General features: G+C 42.8%; 2 protein-coding genes across 2 annotated transcripts; both read left to right on the top strand.

The window, feature by feature from the left end:
- Positions 1–837: 837 nt before the first annotated feature.
- Positions 838–7,780, top strand: xkr5a (XK related 5a; the record flags this gene model as incomplete). The annotated part of the gene is made up of 7 exons (XM_080047642.1): positions 838–973; positions 2,226–2,409; positions 2,630–2,814; positions 3,885–4,097; positions 4,988–5,157; positions 6,032–6,143; positions 6,795–7,780. 7 exons carry the CDS (start codon positions 838–840, stop codon positions 7,778–7,780), a joined length of 1,986 nt encoding a protein of 661 aa, XP_079903768.1.
- A 1,886-nt stretch (positions 7,781–9,666) lies between these two features.
- tram2 (translocation associated membrane protein 2) lies at positions 9,667–17,892 on the top strand. Its single transcript, XM_080047810.1, has 11 exons — positions 9,667–9,859; positions 11,733–11,796; positions 12,233–12,342; positions 13,272–13,388; positions 13,502–13,560; positions 14,493–14,577; positions 14,996–15,066; positions 15,408–15,512; positions 15,739–15,882; positions 16,834–16,991; positions 17,141–17,892. Exons 1-11 carry the CDS (start codon positions 9,740–9,742, stop codon positions 17,215–17,217), a joined length of 1,110 nt encoding a protein of 369 aa, XP_079903936.1. The 5' UTR covers positions 9,667–9,739; the 3' UTR covers positions 17,218–17,892.
- Positions 17,893–17,933: the final 41 nt, after the last annotated feature.

Here is a 17,933-nt window from a genome sequence, read left to right as displayed (position 1 = left end):
CAACAGATGACTCTACGGATAATTCTCATATATAAACACTCTGACAAACACTCAACTGTAAAATAATCAAACTATTTTAAAATGTGGATGTTGCACAAATAGCCTACATTTAAATATGACAATATATTGTGTCAGGAGATCAGACATGCTCTGTGACCTTTCTGCGCAGTAGCCTATCCTCACATTACAATTTTAAATGGGTGTCAGGTGGTGGCTTATTGTATCAAAGTAGCAATACATGTGAGACAGTGAGACAACTTACAGTTTGCAGAGCATGCATCTTCAGATCTGACTCCTTTTCAGGTCGCAGAAAATCAGCAGCACTGTGTTGACCCTGGATCTATTACCTCCATTGTCACGCTGCAGGAAAAGCAGTGCAAGAAGATTGAACCCACAAAGATCAATTAAGTAGGATAATATTATTTACACGCATACATATTGCTGAGTAAGCTAATTATTGAGAAGGAAAACGACACAAAACGATTGGCTCATTGTTTGACTTGAATGGGAGGAATTTCAAACACTGATCAAATAGGTAGCCTATCAAGTATGTCATTAGGAGATAGATAATGTACCTGGGATTGTAGGATAGGAGGTCAAGTTTCCATGGTGGAGGGGGCTGAGCTGTGTACAGTCACGGTCACGGAGGACAGCTTGGAAACTGATGCCCCTTTAACGCCGCGCGGTGACGTCATGTATTTTTAACGGGGTGGGCAGCAGGCAGGCAGGCAGCGGGAGGAGAAGAAAGGAGAGGACGGGACGTACCCAGGCCGGGTGAAGGATGCCCGGGAGAATGTCACCAGGTTATTTGCTCCTTTGCCCCGCCGTGTCCCAGTCATGATCAACGCTGCCGGGGCTCTTGCCCGCAGGATGCCGTCGGCGGCGGCGCGGCGGAGCGGGTGCTGGATCGCGTGGTGCCAGGCGGCGCTGCTCGGTGTGTCGGCGCTGGTGATCGTGGCCGAAAGGACCGCTCGTAAGTGGGCATGGAGTGCAGCGGTACTAGCGGGGCTGCTACGCTGATAGGTTTCGGATGAGAGTGAATTTGAAAACGGGGCAGCAGGGGGAGGGTTTTGCATTGGTGTATGAGTTGTATTTTTCGTGTGCTGTTGTGAATGAAACGTGCTTTGCTCGGCTCAGCCGTGATGCTTCGTGCTGGAGCTTTCCCACACTAGGTCACACACTATTCAAACGGTGATGCTGCTACAGCGTTATAGCATAATCAGGTTACTGCTGAACTGGCAACCATAGTTGTTTTTCTTTTTCTTTGAATGCATGGCGATGTAACAGCTGGGTTGGCCAAACTGGGGCCCCTGGACCTCTAGGGGTCATTCAGCAGGGTCACAGAAAAATTTAAATTAATTAATTAACAATTAACCTCTACAGCTGTAGGTTGTCCTCCATACCTTTCTTTTGCACCCAACATCCTTAACATACATTATTAAATGTGTCATTATATGATTATTCCTTATAGGCTATTATAGCATAATATAAATATACTAGGTCAGTCGATGCACATCTGGAGTCTGCACTGTAAACAGCGTGCAGCGCTCTCAGCTGTGATGATTCCCTGAATAAGCAGATCAATGGGACAAAGGCAGGACACTGGAGAGACAAGGTGACTGGGTGTGTACAAAATGTGACTTTGGTATACCATTCCCCGAAGGCTATAAAGCAAATACCGTGCTGCTGCTGCATGGACCTAATGAACTGAGCCTGTGAAAAGCATTCAAGTTAAAATGATCAATATAGTGTATAGATACAAACACACTCTTGGTCATTCATCATTTTCACAGAGCAAGCAGTCTGACGTGACTGTATGTAGACAATGTAATGATTGCAGGATTAAATATGTTAAAGAGACAGGAGTCCGACTTTGGTCCCTTCTTGGTGTAGCTCGTATAATCTCATCAGATCAGCTTCCTCTTAAATGAAAGGACAATACACTTGAGCCAGGTGCGTGCTCTTTTAATTTGCCAATGACTCTTCGCAGTTCACAACTCATAACTCATTCTGGAACCCTGTAAAGCGCTTTGAGTACCTTGAAAAGCGAAATCCAATCAATTATTATAATCATAATCCAAACACATGATGCCGGCTTCTGTGCTAGCTCATGATATAAATCAGACCCAAGAACAAATCTCACTTGACAGATACACACAATTTGTATACCGCATTGAACCCGTGTGCCTTTGTCTGTTGTTTGTGTGTGTGCATGCATGTGTTAGTGATCTATTGTATAGGCTTCTACCTCTGGAACGAGGAGACACAGTGGGCGGGCCTCACTCTGGGCCTCTTCCTACCGGGCACGGCGGTTCAACTGCTGAGCATGAAGTGGTTCTATGACGACGGGGATGACAGGCGATGCTACCTCTCCGTCATACACATACTGCACCTGGGCATCTTCAAAAGGTTTGAGATCCTCCTTTGCAAGCTCCTGATATAGAATTACGAAACTGTGCATTATTCATTTTGCACACAAAGGGCTGTGTAGAAGAACACAGAAAAAAAAATAACGTATTAATATCAATCGGTCATTGAAACTTTCACCGAGAGGTTATTGTGTATCCCTTCCCTTGTGTGTGTGCGTGTGTGCGTGTGTGCGTGTGTGTGTGTGGCCCTCTCCTGGCAGGTTGTGGGACTGCATGCGGTCGGTGTTTCACATGCAGGACTCGGTGGCTGATCTGGGAATCTCTGTCATGCAGCAGGCAGACGTTGCTGCTCTGTGGCTGTTGGAGGCTCTGGTCCTCACGCTGCCCCAGAGTCTGCTGCAGGCGTATGTGGTGGTGTCCACCGACGTGGGCATCATGTCCCCGGGTGGGTAAAACTGATTTCAGCAGGACTTCCAGGTGCATCTTAAAAAAAAAATAGCTTTTATCATGGAATAATTTATTCTAGATTTATTATTCATTACACAAAGTGAAATATTTCAGGCATACTTTTGTTTTAATTTTGATCCAGTATCGCAAGAAATTAGAATATTATAAAATCAACCAAAAAAAGGATTTATTTTACAGAAATGTAAAATAAATCATTACACATTAAGTAAAAATATATGAAAAGTTTAACTTTTTGAAATAAATTACAGGAAAAAATATGAACTTTTCGTTGATATTCTAATATTTTGAGAAGCTTCTACATCTTCGTCTGTGACACCTCAATTGTTCTGCACAGCGTCAGAATAGGATTAAGACCAGAAGGACAGCACACATAACGCCTGTTTTAAAAACTTTACATTCACTGCCTGTTCGTTTTCACATTGATTTTGAAATCATTGTATATGTTTTTAAAGCCCTGCATGGCCTTGCACCAGAGTACATGCAAAATATGTGTTTAGTTTATGAACCAGGGTTGCCAGATTATCTCACTCTGCTTTGTTGGCTGTAACACGGAGCAGGGCTAAAATATCTGGCAATATCCTTCTGCTATCATGCTCCAAAAGGCTGGTTCAGCCTGCCAGGGGATCTGAACATATTGATAATTTTAAACGTATAAAAACCCATCTTTTTAGTCTAGTTTGTACGTAGTGCATATTACAATTTTTCTATGGTTTAAACTTACCCTGATAGTTTTTATCACTATTTTGCTCAGTTTTATCTATATTTTATTGTTTGTTTTTATATACGATTTTATTATTTATGTTATTAGTATTTTTATTATAAGATTTATAAACTGTTTTAAGAAAAGTGTCATTGTTATCGTTATTTTATTGACTCGTTTCTCATTCACTTAACTTTTTGACCTACTCATATTATATAGTTTGGCGTGCATTAGTCAGCGCATCCATTTTTGCTTGCTTCCTATGTTGCAATCAACATGTGATTTGTTTGAAAGATACTATATGAATGTTGATGTATCTTATTTTTTCCATACATCCTCCTATACAGTGGCGTATTGCTGTGGTCTGTGTGTGCTGTCTATTTCCTGGGCCCTGGTGCTGTACAGCAGAGCCTGCTGTCTGATACGCCCGGGCCACCTGGCAATGCCTCCGGCCGCTCTGCTGTGTCAGCTGGTGTGGAGGACGGGCATGCTGGCTGCCAGGGTGACTTGCCTCATGTTCTTTGCCCGGGTCTTCAACTGGTGGGTCTGTGGAGTAGCAGGTGAGTGTGACCAGCTCTTCCGGTACTGACACTTTTAAAAGGAATAGATCAAAATTTTTAGGCGTTTTGCCTCACTCTTCGGCTCAATAAAAGCTTTTAAAAACTGTTCCTGTAAGTGTGCGTTCATTTTTCATGTAGAAATGGGCAAAGGTCGCTCATCCAGGTTAGTTTAGCTCAAACACTCGTAGTCAAGGGGAGCATTTCTATATAAAAAATGCACACACAGTTACAGGAACGGTTTCTGTTGCCTTTCCTTCCTTGAGGCAAAACGCTAAACATTCTAAATGTTGAACTATTCCTTTAAGTCTGACAACCTTGAAAAAAGGGGGAAAGGGTTCAATGAAAATGATAAGATAAATAATTAATACAGAGTAGTAACCGAATACAGACACGCAGAAAGAGCTCAACCACCAAGCGAGGCAGAGATTCTTATGTTCCTCATGACTCATGAATTTGTAAATAATAAATGTAGTTTTGGCAACTATAAGGGGGGGGGGGGGGGGAATACATACACAGCTTTTAAATTCTCATGGATAGACACAATAAAGTCAAATCATACTTATTTCCATTGCGGTCCATGCGGGTATACCAGTCTAGACAGCAAGATGGCACAAGTCCAATAGGGCAGTACTGAATCAACAACCATAAATCAACATCAATTCTATTCAATCCTGCAAACCATAAAACATCATTCATTCTTTACAATGAGGCCCAAATCGACAGACCAGACTACACCAGCCACAACAGAATCCCTCAAGAGTGATGCAGCATGTCCTCCAAATACAGTTTCTCCCTTGCCTCTGTGCATCTGCCTTATACATACATACACAGTATACTACATATGGATCCTCTATTGTGCCTCAGAGTCTTTTTTTTACGTGGACCCCCAGGTTTCCACTGGCTCACGGCCTCCTTCTGGCTGGTATCACAGCAGCCAGACATCTGCACCGGCCCCTGGTGTTGGCGTGCCTTTAACGGCATCATGGGGCTCGTCCACGTCTTCCTCTTCCTCAACGTCAAAGACGGACCGTCGCGCTACCGCATGGCCAGTTTTTATTCGGTAAGATGGGACTATTTGAACCAAATTGCTTTCCCTCATGTTGGTCCCCTTTTTTATCCTTCAGCCTATTTACAATACCTTGTTATGTATTCCACGTACAGCGCTGCCTCATTGGCAAACACACAGGGAAGATGCACACAAACAATCATACACTTGGGGTGGCACGATAAACAATTATATCACTCATCGAGATACAATACGCAAGAGATTAATTGATCGTGGTAATTTTCCATCATTGGGATAATCGTTTATTGGTTTAGTTGCCAATGTTTTCTTGTGAGTAATTTGTGGCATTTATTTATGCCACAATGCCAGGCGGACTTTTTTTGTTAAAGGATAATTCATGTACTTCTTTAGTCGGGGGTAAATTATACAAAATATAATTTTGCAGTGTTTCACACACACACACACACACACACATACAATTATTGTCTGTAGTGTTCTATAGAATACAGGTCTTCTCAGGTAAGAAAAAACAGACACAATGTTCCAATTCTTTAATAATTCTTTACTTATGCAGGACACCTTTTAAAATTGTTCTGTGTTTCGCTAATGAAATTAGCTGATGTGATTCCATATGATTTCGGGGCCATTTTCAAAGTTTAAAGCATGTTTTGTCAATTATTATCGTGATAATATCGTTAATTATTAAATAAAATTATTATGGCCAGGATAATCGTGAGATGAAAATTGGATATCGTCCCATCCCTAAAACACATGCACGCACACGCACGCACACGCACACACACACACACACACACACACACACCCTGTCAGATCGTTTGCATTGTCATCCTCACCTCTGCCTCCTCGGCTTACGGTGACGCAAGCTGTCCACAGATGAGTGATGGTGCGACCTTGTCTCCTCCTTCAGTTCATGCTGGTGGAGAACGCCACTCTGCTGCTGGCCGCCTCCGACTTCCTGAGCGAAGCATCATGGGACAGCATGACCCTTCCCGCCACTGTGCTGTGCAGCTTTCTCCTGGGTGAGTCACTCTCTCCATACTGCACTCCCTTTGTTGTGAGCACAGATAAGTCTCCGAGTCAGAGTTATAATTAGACTTCAATTAGACGTCGAAAGCGATTAATATCCCCAGCCCCAGTGGTGATTCAAATGGGTTAAAAGTTAAACCAATTTTAATTAGGACAGAACATTTTAATATTATGGCAGTGGCAGTACAAGCATAACAATGATATGGTGCAAATGTACCATCCAATCAAAAGATCTAACTCGCAAGATAGTCTATGCTCTTTTTGCTATAGTTGAACAATTGTGAGAAGGTAGGTGAGAAGTCAAATGCTGTGGTCTCGGTCCTATGATTTGGGATTTATAAAGAGCAGTATTTTTCATATATTCAAATGTGTTGCCTAGAGCATCTTTATGGTCTACTTGGTGCAGGCAATGTTCTCCCTGTAATTTACTGGGAAATATGTGTGAAAGGGGATTTTGATGACTTTCAAGACAAAAACTACATCAGTTCCATGTTGGAAGTTGTAGGACAAAGTCATAGTCATTTCTTAAAACCTGAGGCTAGACGTGAAAAACTCAATTAAAACATGTCTTCTGATCAGAAATGGGAACCTGAAATCCACCTGATGTACTGACATCAACTGTCTCCTGTTCCCTTATTTCTTAGGCGGTACCTCTCTTGTCCTGTACTACCGGTTCCTCCACCCCAAGTCCACAGAGATCTCCCAGGGCGCCCACCACAACCACATGGGCAGCACGTGCATAGAACGCGGGGATTCCTCCTTCTCTCTCGGGGACAAGAGCCTGCCCGCTACCTCCATTCAAAACCACGGCAGCTTCTCCCTCTCCGGCGTGGCTGGCTCTCTGCTGGAGCACCCGGGCACCTGCGGGGGGCGTCGGCCCAACAGCTCCTGCCCCTGCTACCACCACCACTGGTTCCTGATCCGACTGGCCCTCAAGACGGGCGACCTGGGCAAGATCAACAGAGCGTACGGGGCCGGCGGAGCGGCGGCCATATTGGATTTGGAGGAGTACCTACAAGAGTACAAGAGCAACGAGGGCATGACCATCACAGGAGGGGGCAGCTGCGAGGGCGGCACCACCCCCTCAGAGTCTCAGGGCAAAGGCCTGGCGCCTCTGTCCGACTGCAAGGACGAGTTCCAGAGCGTGAGTGAGCCCACGTCCACAGAGCAGCCCGGAGAAGAAGAAGAAGAGGAGGAGGAGGAGGAAGAGGAAGAGGACAGTCTGGATATGGAGAGCCCCATGGAGTCGCCCACTTCGGATTACAAACGTAGCTCTCCAGAGGGCAAGTCCGTGTTCGGAGACAGTCCCGAGCCGTACTTCTGCCCCACGGAGTCAAGTTCCACCTTGTACTTCAGCGCAGACCCTCAGTCTCCCAGCAGGGGCAGTAACCCGTATTTGGACAGGGAGGCTGGGGGCTTGGAGCTAGGGGGGGTGCGCCTCAACTCAATCCCCAGCGATCCAGCGCTTCACAGAGATGTACGCGGGCTCATGGGACGGGTCGGCCCGCGCTGTACCTCCGTTCCTAGGTTGGACTCCGGAGTGCCGGACTCCCCGTCTATCGTCCCTCATCTCAGTGGTCCCAGGAGGCAGCTAATAATGTCCCGACGAGATGAAGACGATAACTTCTAGCTTTTTACATAGACGGGATCAGGGAACGCGCGACTGCTGCGACTTATCCGACATTAAAGGAGTACACCAGCTTTTTTTTTTTTTTTGGAAGGCTGCTTTCATTCACCTGCTCAGTGCCGTAGGATGAAATCTTACCTCTTCACGTCTTGACATTAAAGGCCTACTTCACCGGTTTGAATATGAAGGTGTATTGAATTCTGAGATCCTATGTAGTATAAATGTGCAAAAACAATTTAAATTGGTTCATCCTAGCCTGAGAAAAGGCAGAAAGAGTGTTTTTTTAACCCTATATTAATCTTACTGTGACATCACAGTAAGATAAATATAGGGTTAAAAAAAAAACCTTACTTTGTAAATATTACTGTGATTTATCCTACTGTGACATCACAGTAATATTTACAAAGTAATTTTTTTTTAACCCTATATTTATCTTACTGTGATGTCACAGTAAGATTAATATAGGGTTAAAAAAAACACTCTTTCTGCCTTTTCTCAGGCTAGGATGAACCGATTTTTTTTTTTTTTGCACATTTATACTACATAGGATCTCAGAATTCAATACACCTTCATATTCCCACCGGTGAAGTAGGCCTTTAAGTACTCTGTGGTGCATTGTAACATGTAACAGTTTTGGGATAATGCTATAGGCTAGCCTGTGCTCCTTTTCAGATCATGAACTGTTTTATGAAGACATCGCTTTGGCCCATTCAGGTGAAATCTCATGTTTTCGTAAAGAAGAAAATGAAAGAGCTAATCGGCCACAAAGTGTGTTCCCACAGCTCGGGCACACCTTCTACCTGAGCCTCGGAATTGTTTTGGCAGCATTTAACTTTAACTTAAACCTCAATGACTATTCTGTGCAAAGAAAGAAGGCACTGGTTCTGCCAGGCTGTAATAACATATTAGAGAAGTAGCAACGGGTTATATCATTAGAAATATGCAGCTGTTTTTTCTAATCTATGAAAAATGATTATCTCTATATCAAACACTAACTGCTACTATTCCTGTTTATAATCGCCAGCACTTATTTAAACAGAGAATTGATATCTGGATCTGAAGTGGACAGGTGTGTCTGACCACTGAATCTGTGTCACCTCAGCGTGAGCCAGACTTTTGTTGGCTTCTTGAAAGCACAAGTTTCCTCCGTACCATTTATGTCTTTTTGCTGTGATATTTTTTTTATTCACATTTACGGATCCCCGATCCACTCAGAGAATAATATACTGTATTTTTTTGTAAAACCCTGTCAGCTGGCATTACTTTGAGCAGGGCTAGTGTGTGGCAAAACTGTGTTTGATGTTTTTAACATTATTTACATGTTGACCATGTAATTGCTATTGTGTTTTTTGACTTCACATTATGTTGGGGAGGAAAAACATCACGTCTCAGGCATTGACTTTAAAAAAGCTTTTCAAATGTCTATAGTGTAGCCTAACAAATTGATAAGGGGCTTATGCTTACTTGTAGTGACTTTTGTATGTGCTCATGATTGCTATTAGGATGGCATTTGCATTTTTTGCTCATTACTGTTCTGTGAAAGGGGATGAAATCAACTAACAAAGTAGTTAAATGATGCTGGGGTTTCCTCTCACACCCAGGTGACTGCCTATATGACATTTTGAACTGTGAAGTGCAACGCCACTGGTGGCTTTAAATAAGCAATAAATAACCTACATATTTGGGGTGAGTGGAATACAAGTGTTTTTGTAATTATTTCAACTTTTATTCATCGTTTTTATATATATAACTAAGGTGTCATAGTAAGTTGTTTATGAGTTTAAAATAATCTTTTGTCACGCACTGAACGTATTGTGGAAACGGCCTCGAGGAAGGTATTTATGGCACTCGCCCTTTAAGGAGTCGCGCATGCGCAGTTTAGCGGGAAAGTTAACTACAGAACTTCGTAGTCAGAAAAAATTCTGATTTATAAAATAGCAGGGAAAACACCATTTGGTGGACATGGCATTTCGCCGGAGGAACAAAAGTTACCCTTTCTTCAGCCAGGAATTCTTAATTCAGAACCATGCCGACATCGTCTTCAGTTTGGTGATTTTCATTTTGATTGGATTGATGTTTGAGGTGAGATGAAACTCCAGATTCTCTCTTTTTCTTCCCTCGTCCCTCTCAGCTGTTTTTTTAAGATGGCAAGTCTGTTGCACGATCCGTAGATGTGACTCGGTGAGGAGTTGGGTCGGAATCGGACGAAGTGAACTTTTGTTTGCTTTGTAAAAAAAAAAAAACGACAGAAAAACCATTGGCTTGTTTGACTGAATCTGAGCCTTGTATCAGTGGAATCCGTTCAGCGGATATAGTGACTGCTTAGCTGCACTTTTTTTTAAACTAGTTAAGTAGCAATGAATGCTGTAACACAGTGTTTTGGTTTTAACCAGAGCCAGGAAGTTACATCAAGGTTTAAAGTGCACGTTTACATGTTTATTGCTAGATAATGTGATGTGGTCTTGCTCTTCATACTTTTAATTCCGAATGGAGTTTCTTCTCCTAACCTGGGATACCCTTTAAAACTCATATGTTGGCGCAGACAGACGTGGATACTCAAACAAAACAACACCGTGTCACTTATTTGTTTCCTAAAGTTTACGTTTCGGTTTTACCCTATGGACAACGTCTCGTTCCAGTTTTCCAGCGAAGACAGTCCGCTGCAACATTTTTTGATTCAAACATTTGTCACTATGGCACATTCAGACCGGTTAATACAGGAAGTGGCGCGATTTTGATTTTCAAATTTAAAACAATCACAGTTTCCCTAGAATGGATTCGAGCAGGCGTTCCACATCGGGGAGTTTTATTTTGAAAAGCGAAGACGGATGTTGTGTGAGTTGTGGTCGCTAGCTTGACCGCGCTACTTAACTGCCACGTCTCAATCTTTGAGCCGCGGCTGCTGTGGTCTCGGTTGCACCTAAACAACGCTTTAACCTGAAAAAGATTTCACTAACACATAGAGACTGAATTAACTAGTGGCCTAATTAGCTCAAACAACTTATAGCACTCCCAGGCCTCTCCTCGAGCATTTAGAAAAGTTTCAAACCGGAACCTCGGCTCAGTAAAAAATAAGTCGGGGATTTCCTTCATTTTTTTCTGTTGCTGCCTATTATTTACTATCTATGGGTGCTGCACATTTTTTTGTTGTCTTTGACATGACACCTGTGTCCTCGGCGCGCAAGGAATGAATGGTGACTTGTTGCAGTTTGTGTGTGTTGCCCAAACTGTGGCCAGGGGACCGACAGGGGTCCCCTAGGGAGGTCTCAGTAAGGATGACTCACAACGATCACATACCAAGTCATCTCTGAAAATGGGATTTGCTTAAGCAAAAAAAAGAAAAGAAAAAAGAAGCCCCATCAGGTTTCCAAACGTAATGGGAGGATATAGGCCTACATGTGACAGTTCAGATAAAAGAGACACAAGAGTATGGTCATTTAGGCCTACAAGACATTTCTATGGTCGTTGTAGTAGGCTACCATGCAGAAAACAATTAGGCCTATGACTATTTTAATTGCTTTAAATTGTTGTCAAGCAAAGTGTCCCTCATTTTCTGTTTCCAGCTTCTCTAATTGAATTGCTCTTGTTATTCATTGAATATCTTTAGGTTTTGGACTATTGAGTCGGACAAAAGCAATTTTCAGACACTTAACAGACTAGAACAAATTATTCATTTAATTACAAAGGTAATGATTTGGGAAGCTCTGACAGGTCAATACTAAGCATCGCTCGTGTCTGGTCAGAACTGCTTTTAGGAATTCAGCTCGCAGCAGGCCACAGGGAAGAAGTGACTCACTCTCCGTATTATAAACAAAACGTTTCATAGATGTCCTTCAATGGCAATGCACACTATCTCACAAACACCCTGTCGCAAAACCCACATCTGTACTGTTTAATGGTGCTTTGACAGGTTCACTGAAATGTGTCACTAATCCCCATCTTGTCTGATTTCCAGGCGACAGCCAAGACGGCCATTCTGTTCATTCAGCCTCAGTACAATGTCACCACACTATCACCAGGTACGCAGTGCACTTGAGAAAGTTCTTCTTCTTCTTATTATTAAATACACCCTAAGCTTTCTTCACTGTCTATGGCCTGACCTTACAGCACACACACACATTTCACAGTTTCACTTCTGCCGCCGCCGCACCTGGTTATTACATGCAACATGATACTGTTCTTGCAACTGTGATTACAAAAGTGAATACATTGCTCCAGGATGTCCATTTCACTTCCTGATTGCAAACGTGTGTGTGTGTGTGTGTGTGTGTGTGTGTGTGTGTGTGTGTGTGTGTGTGTGTGTGTGTGTGTGTGTGTGTGTGTGTGTGTGTGTGTGTGTGTGTGTGTGTGTGTGTGTGTGTGTGTGTGTGTGTGTGTGTGTGTGTGTGTGTGTGTGTGTGTGTGTGTGTGTGTGTGTGTGTGTGTGTGTGTGTGACCCCTCCTATGTGTGCTCAGAGGGAGAGGTGACGTTGTACCATTACGGATGGAAGGACAGTGCCACCATCCTCTTCTACTTCTTCATCGCCATCATCCTGCACGCAGTGGTGCAGGAGTATCTGCTGGATGTGAGTAACCAATCACAAGAGGAGGCCTAGCAGATGTCACAGTGTCACATGGCATCTTGTAGCTGTTGTGTCGGCAACATATCCTGTTTTATTTTTTTAAACAGATGTAAAAAAAAAAAAAAAGGCATATTCTTGTGAGAACTTTGCAATCGAAAAAACCTATGTAAATATGCATCCGTTATTTATTTAGAATTGTAAACTTCATTGTCTCCATAACTGTTGGACTGCGTGCTCAACCGTGCACCAATTTTTCCTTTCTGCATGTTCAGCTGACCTGATGTGAGCTGACTAAAATGACTCTCTTGTCTATGCAGCAGCTAATTTTAAAACATTAAAATGAATCATTTTCCTCTTATTATTAAGACCAAATTAAATGTTTCTCTCCGAGTAATTTTTTTTGTAAATTATTCCGAAAATAATGGACCTGTTAAAGAACTTGTTGCCAATAAAGTGTATGAAGATGCATTCACTGGCACTTCCAATTGTGGGACCAGAGCAGTTTGAAATTTACCACAGGAAAAAAACAGAAGGGCAGAATGCTGTGTGTTTTTAAGACTTAATATGAAGGAAAACAGGTTGTTTAAGTTCTGATAGAGAAAACAGGGAGAGAGGGCAGCATTCAATCCACCTGAAAGTATGTGCCCTCGTGTCATTGTTTAGAAATAGGCCAGAAGGGAGGAATGGTGTTTTATTTTGGCTCGCCGTTGCCACGCAATTTCCAACGTGTCTTGAAAGGAATACTTCTTCAGAGGATGGGGTTTTCAGCAGCAGCTACAAATAGCCTCTTATGACGTTTACCGTCATACTCAGTTATTAGTGATACGTTGACACTTCCTCCTCATGCGTGACAATTGCAGAGTCAATTGCATGCCAGCCGTTATGAGACAACTCTGGCTGCGTTCACATGATCCTTTTGTATTGTGTTGCAGAAAGTCAACCGGCGCCTGCACCTCTCCAAGAGCAAGAACACCAAGTTTAACGAGTCGGGTCAACTGTGCGTCTTTCACTTGGTGTCCAGCGTGTGGAGTTTGTACGTGGTCATAACGGTGAGGGAGACCTTCCAAGGCGATATGTCGTGTTCGGTGACAACTTCCCAGTGCAGTAAATGAACTAATGAACGGCGGCATAAAGTGTCCCCTTCTCTCGTTTCTTCATACAGGAAGGATATCTCCTGCATCCGAGCAGCCTATGGGAGAACTACCCACATGTGCACCTCAGGTATGGCCGATGTTCAAATGATCAGTCAGGGATGTATTTACATTAAAAAAATAATTTAAACACAGTTTTACAGTTGGGCAGTATGTTTGCAACATTTTTTTTAGTAAAATATACATTTTTGATTATGAACAATGCCTTTTTTATTATTAATAATGTCCACATATACTAATTTATCCATAGAACAAAATGCTTGGGTTGCTGCTGAAGAAAGAAGAAGAAAGCCCTTCAAAATGTTCCCCAATGCCCAAGTTGATGGCCAGTTGTGTTTGTTTTTGTAACCAAAAGCCCCCAAAAAACAAAAAAAATTAGCTGACATAGTGGTAGACTAAGGAAAGCAGAAACATGTATTAAACTGAACGCTGTTATTTACTTATTTTTTGGGCACTTTATTTAACAAACTCCAAGTCCGGATTATCCACAAGGGGTCCAAAATTTAGACCCCTTTTTATAAATATGCAGGAACTATTTGAAGTCCCTTACCAACTAAGTGTATATTTCAGAACAAGTTTGACATTCATCAAACTACAGTGCATTTGCCTCGCTCGCTTGCTAATCCTTCTTTGGCTCCCAGCCTGCAGTTTACTAGCCTATCACCATTTACTGACTTGTGAAGTTTGTTCTAAAAAAAAAATATGCCTTGCACAGCGAGCCAAAAACCCTTTTAACAAGCACGCTAACCAGCTGTGTTGACGTGCATTTTTAAGAGTTTACGGTCCGATTACTCCCCAGTTTGGAGCGGCCTCCTGATTTCAGAAAAAAACAACCATGCAAATTAGGATAAGGCATTATCCCTTTCAGGCAACTCGTTTTTTAACACACATTTAACAGTTGCATAATCACGTTAAACCAGGAATGTATGAGTGCGACAGCTGTGTAAATTGCCCTCTCTCTATCTTCCTCCTCCTCTGCTTCTGTCTGTCCTTGCGGTGCAGGTTTCAGGTGAAGTTTTTCTACCTCACTCAGCTGGCCTACTGGCTCCATGCCTTGCCAGAGCTCTACTTCCAGAAAGTACGCAAGGTCAGTGAGGAGGCCCTGGGAAAGTGGGGGAGTTCTGGTGTGACTGTGACTAGATACGCTGTGTGTGTGTGTGTGTGTGTGTGTGTGTGTGTGTGTGTGTGTGTGTGTGTGTGTGTGTGTGTGTGTGTGTGTGTGTGTGTGTGTGTGTGTGTGTGTGTGTGTGTGTGTGTGTGTGTGTGTGTGTGTGTGTGTGTGTGTGTGTGTGTGTGTGTGTGTGTGTGTGTGTGTGTGTGTGTGTGTGTGTGTGTGTGTGTGTGTGTGTGTGTGTGTGTGTGTGTGTGTGTGTGTGTGTGTGTGTGTGAGAGATTATGTATATTTTGCATGGGTGAATGAGCAAGAAGAAAATGCTGCAGGAATTGAAACTCAGTACCTTTTTACATATAATGATGGTTGTTGTTGTTTTTTTGTTTTTCTTCAGGAGGAGATCTCTCGTCAGCTCCAGTACATCTGCCTGTATCTGCTGCACATCTCTGCAGCATATTTGTTAAAGTAAGCATCCGTCGGAGGGACCTATTTTTTTTTCTTTTTTATAAACATGATCATTCAAAAGCTTGGCAAGAAGAAATGTACAGACAGTGAGACGAGACATAACACCTAATAAGTAATGAAACCATCTGGGGTTCAAATTTGAGACTGCATCAGTTATTTCTCTTGGAAAGTATTTCTGCTCTGCGGCTGCTGATATTATACAGAATACCATAGTTGCGAATACAGTATGTGCTAAAAGATTATCTATACTATACTGTTGATGGTTTTCATTGAACCCTATGTGGATGTTCCTCAGTGGATTGTTTATCCATCATCTGCCCTTCTCCTCTTTCCCTGTGTAGTATGAGTCGTGTGGGCGTGGTACTGCTCTTTCTCCAGTACGTGTCAGAGCTGGGCTTCCACTTCGCCAGACTTTTTTACTTCACTGATGAAAACCATCAGAAAATGTAAGTCGGCTCTCGCACTCACTCACTCACTCACTCACTCACTCACTCACTCACTCACTCACTCACTCACTCACTCACTCACTCACTCACTCACTCACTCACTCACTCACTCACTCACTCACTCACTCACTCACTCACTCACTCACTCACACTTTTTTTAGATGTTTTATATACTGCCTTATGATGATGTAATTGAACACATCTCTGCTGCGTGTCGTTGCTTCAGGTTTGACATGTGGGCGATCAGCTTTGTGTTGACGCGGATGGCCACTCTGACCCTGATGTTTCTGGCTGTTGGCTTCGGTTTGGCCCGGGCTGAGAACAAGGGGCTGGACTGGGAGCTGGGCAACTTCAACACTGTACTGATCAGGTAACGATGACCTATGTCCAACATCTGTGCATGCACAATGATGATGCATTTTAGTGGAACTGCTATTACATTTTACAGTTCTCTGATTGTTAAAACACACTTAGCGCCCATTAAAAAAAAGTATTGACTTTCTCAATTGTTTTTTTGTTTTCACAATTTACATTTACAGTGAATGTAGCCTGTCGCTTTAACACTGATTCACTGAAAATTACAGTTTAGCTTAAAACGCATCTATTCAAATCGTTTTGAATGGGGTTTGATGGTGATGATGATACCTGCATTACTATGGAAGCTGAAAAGGGCTATGCTTGTTATCTTGAGTTCACGAGATATCTTGTGTTCATGAGGTTAATTATCTTGCTATCTTCTTTTATGTTTGTTATCTTCTGTTATATTAGAAAACAAAAGTTGTTTTCCTCTTATTAATGAGATTATTAGTTCTCCATAATCTAAATTAGAATAATAATAAAAGCTAATTAACCAAGTTTTAACAGTTAACTACCAGATAGATGAAAATAATTTCAAGCTGGGCCATTCTGGGCTTCCGTACGTTACAATATGACTATTAGGAACCTAATCAAAAAGTACTTCTGACTCAACAGAACTTGTGCTAGACCAGTCAATGTATTGTAGGCTAATATATTGGTCATTTTGCAGCTAATATTATCGATGAAGGCAACAATAATTGCAGATTTCTTAAACATGGAAAAATTGGTTGCAAATAGGTCAACGAGACCAAACAAAAGCCTTGGGAATTTAACAAAAAATCATCAGACCCACCTTATTTCACACACACACACACACACACACACACACACACACACACACACACACACACACACACACCCCCAGGGCCAGAAAGTAATTGTCATTAATCCGGCACGCAACCTGAGGTCTGTTTTTTTCCTAAACGCACGGTTGCACTAATCTTCTTGCCTTGGGCCCCTTCAGGATGACCGTTCTACTGCTGGTGTGTCTGATCCAATCTTGGCTGCTCTGGAAGTTTATCCGTTTCCAGCTGAGGCGCTGGAGGGAGTTCAGACACGAACAGGCTCTCCGCAAGAAGGCCGCCACAAAACAAGCCCTACGACCACTGAAGAGAGACTCACGTGAGTAGAGACACACCTGCTCAGACATGTTTTATGATACACTAAAGTCATCACTCTTCCTTTCTTGATTTGGTGTGATTACGTTGAATGTCTGACATGTGCTGCACTAGTAGAGATCCTGACTTCTTGACCTCTGTCTCTCCTGCCAGTGGGTCACCATGAAAACGGAGTCCTTAAAGCAGAGAACGGAGCCTCCCCTCGCATCAAAAAACTCAAATCCCCCTAAGGAAGCTCACCGACTGGCCTGAACAGCGACCCTAGCCCCCGGCATCTTCTCATCAGCACAACAGGGAAGCTGGGCGGCAAGCGGCCACCTTTGAGTGTGACCTGAGATGTTACAGGGACTCAGTCACTACAGACTTAGGCTTAAATGCTGGAATATGAAATCCACGGAAATCCCTCGAGCCCGACCAGACATTTACTCTTCTCTTCATATCAGTATTTTTTTATACATCCACGCGGCCTGCTTTCCCACCCTAAGGAACACAGTATGCAGAATGAATCAAATGTAAAGTGAACACAGTATGCAGCACTGCGTTAGCACGTGTGTCAATGTTGAATGTGTTGATGCATATCCTCATACATAAGTACTGTATCGGTTGTAGTGTTGTGTCATGTTGCAGCTGTTCTCAGCTCTTGCCATTGAGCCGGCTTTGCTTGTTTTCTAGTCTGCTCCATTGGAGCAGAGAAATGTTACTGGTGATATGAGCTGACTGTACGCTGGCCTTCACATTGTCCCTTTACCATGTCTGAGAAGGGATTGTGGCCTTCCATTAGAGTGAGCCCTGGGCTCCTCCTAATGATGTATGTCTGTTTAAAACCCTACGTTAGTCACTGGTCACTTAACAGATAAGCATCAAGTATGTATGTTGGATATTACCGCATGCCATTCCATTATTTTTTTCCTTTCAAATTTTTGTTAATTACTTTATTAAATAATGC

The sequence above is a fragment of the Ammodytes marinus genome (assembly GCF_949987685.1).
Source record: "Ammodytes marinus genome assembly, chromosome: 19".
Classification (NCBI taxonomy): domain Eukaryota; kingdom Metazoa; phylum Chordata; class Actinopteri; order Uranoscopiformes; family Ammodytidae; genus Ammodytes; species Ammodytes marinus.
Note: the sequence above shows the minus strand (reverse complement) of the source record. Positions and strands in the feature narration are given on the sequence as shown.

What these genes read in the sequence shown, in the direction of transcription:
- tram2 (XM_080047810.1), top strand. Translation starts at nt 9,740, where the DNA reads ATGGCATTTCGCCGGAGGAACAAAAGTTACCCTTTCTTCAGCCAGGAA. An exon ending in ACTTCCAGAAAGTACGCAAG is followed by an intron (nt 14,578 to 14,995) that starts GTCAGTGAGGAG and finishes GTTTTTCTTCAG; the next exon opens with GAGGAGATCTCTCGTCAGCT. An exon ending in TTCAACACTGTACTGATCAG is followed by an intron (nt 15,883 to 16,833) that starts GTAACGATGACC and finishes GGGCCCCTTCAG; the next exon opens with GATGACCGTTCTACTGCTGG.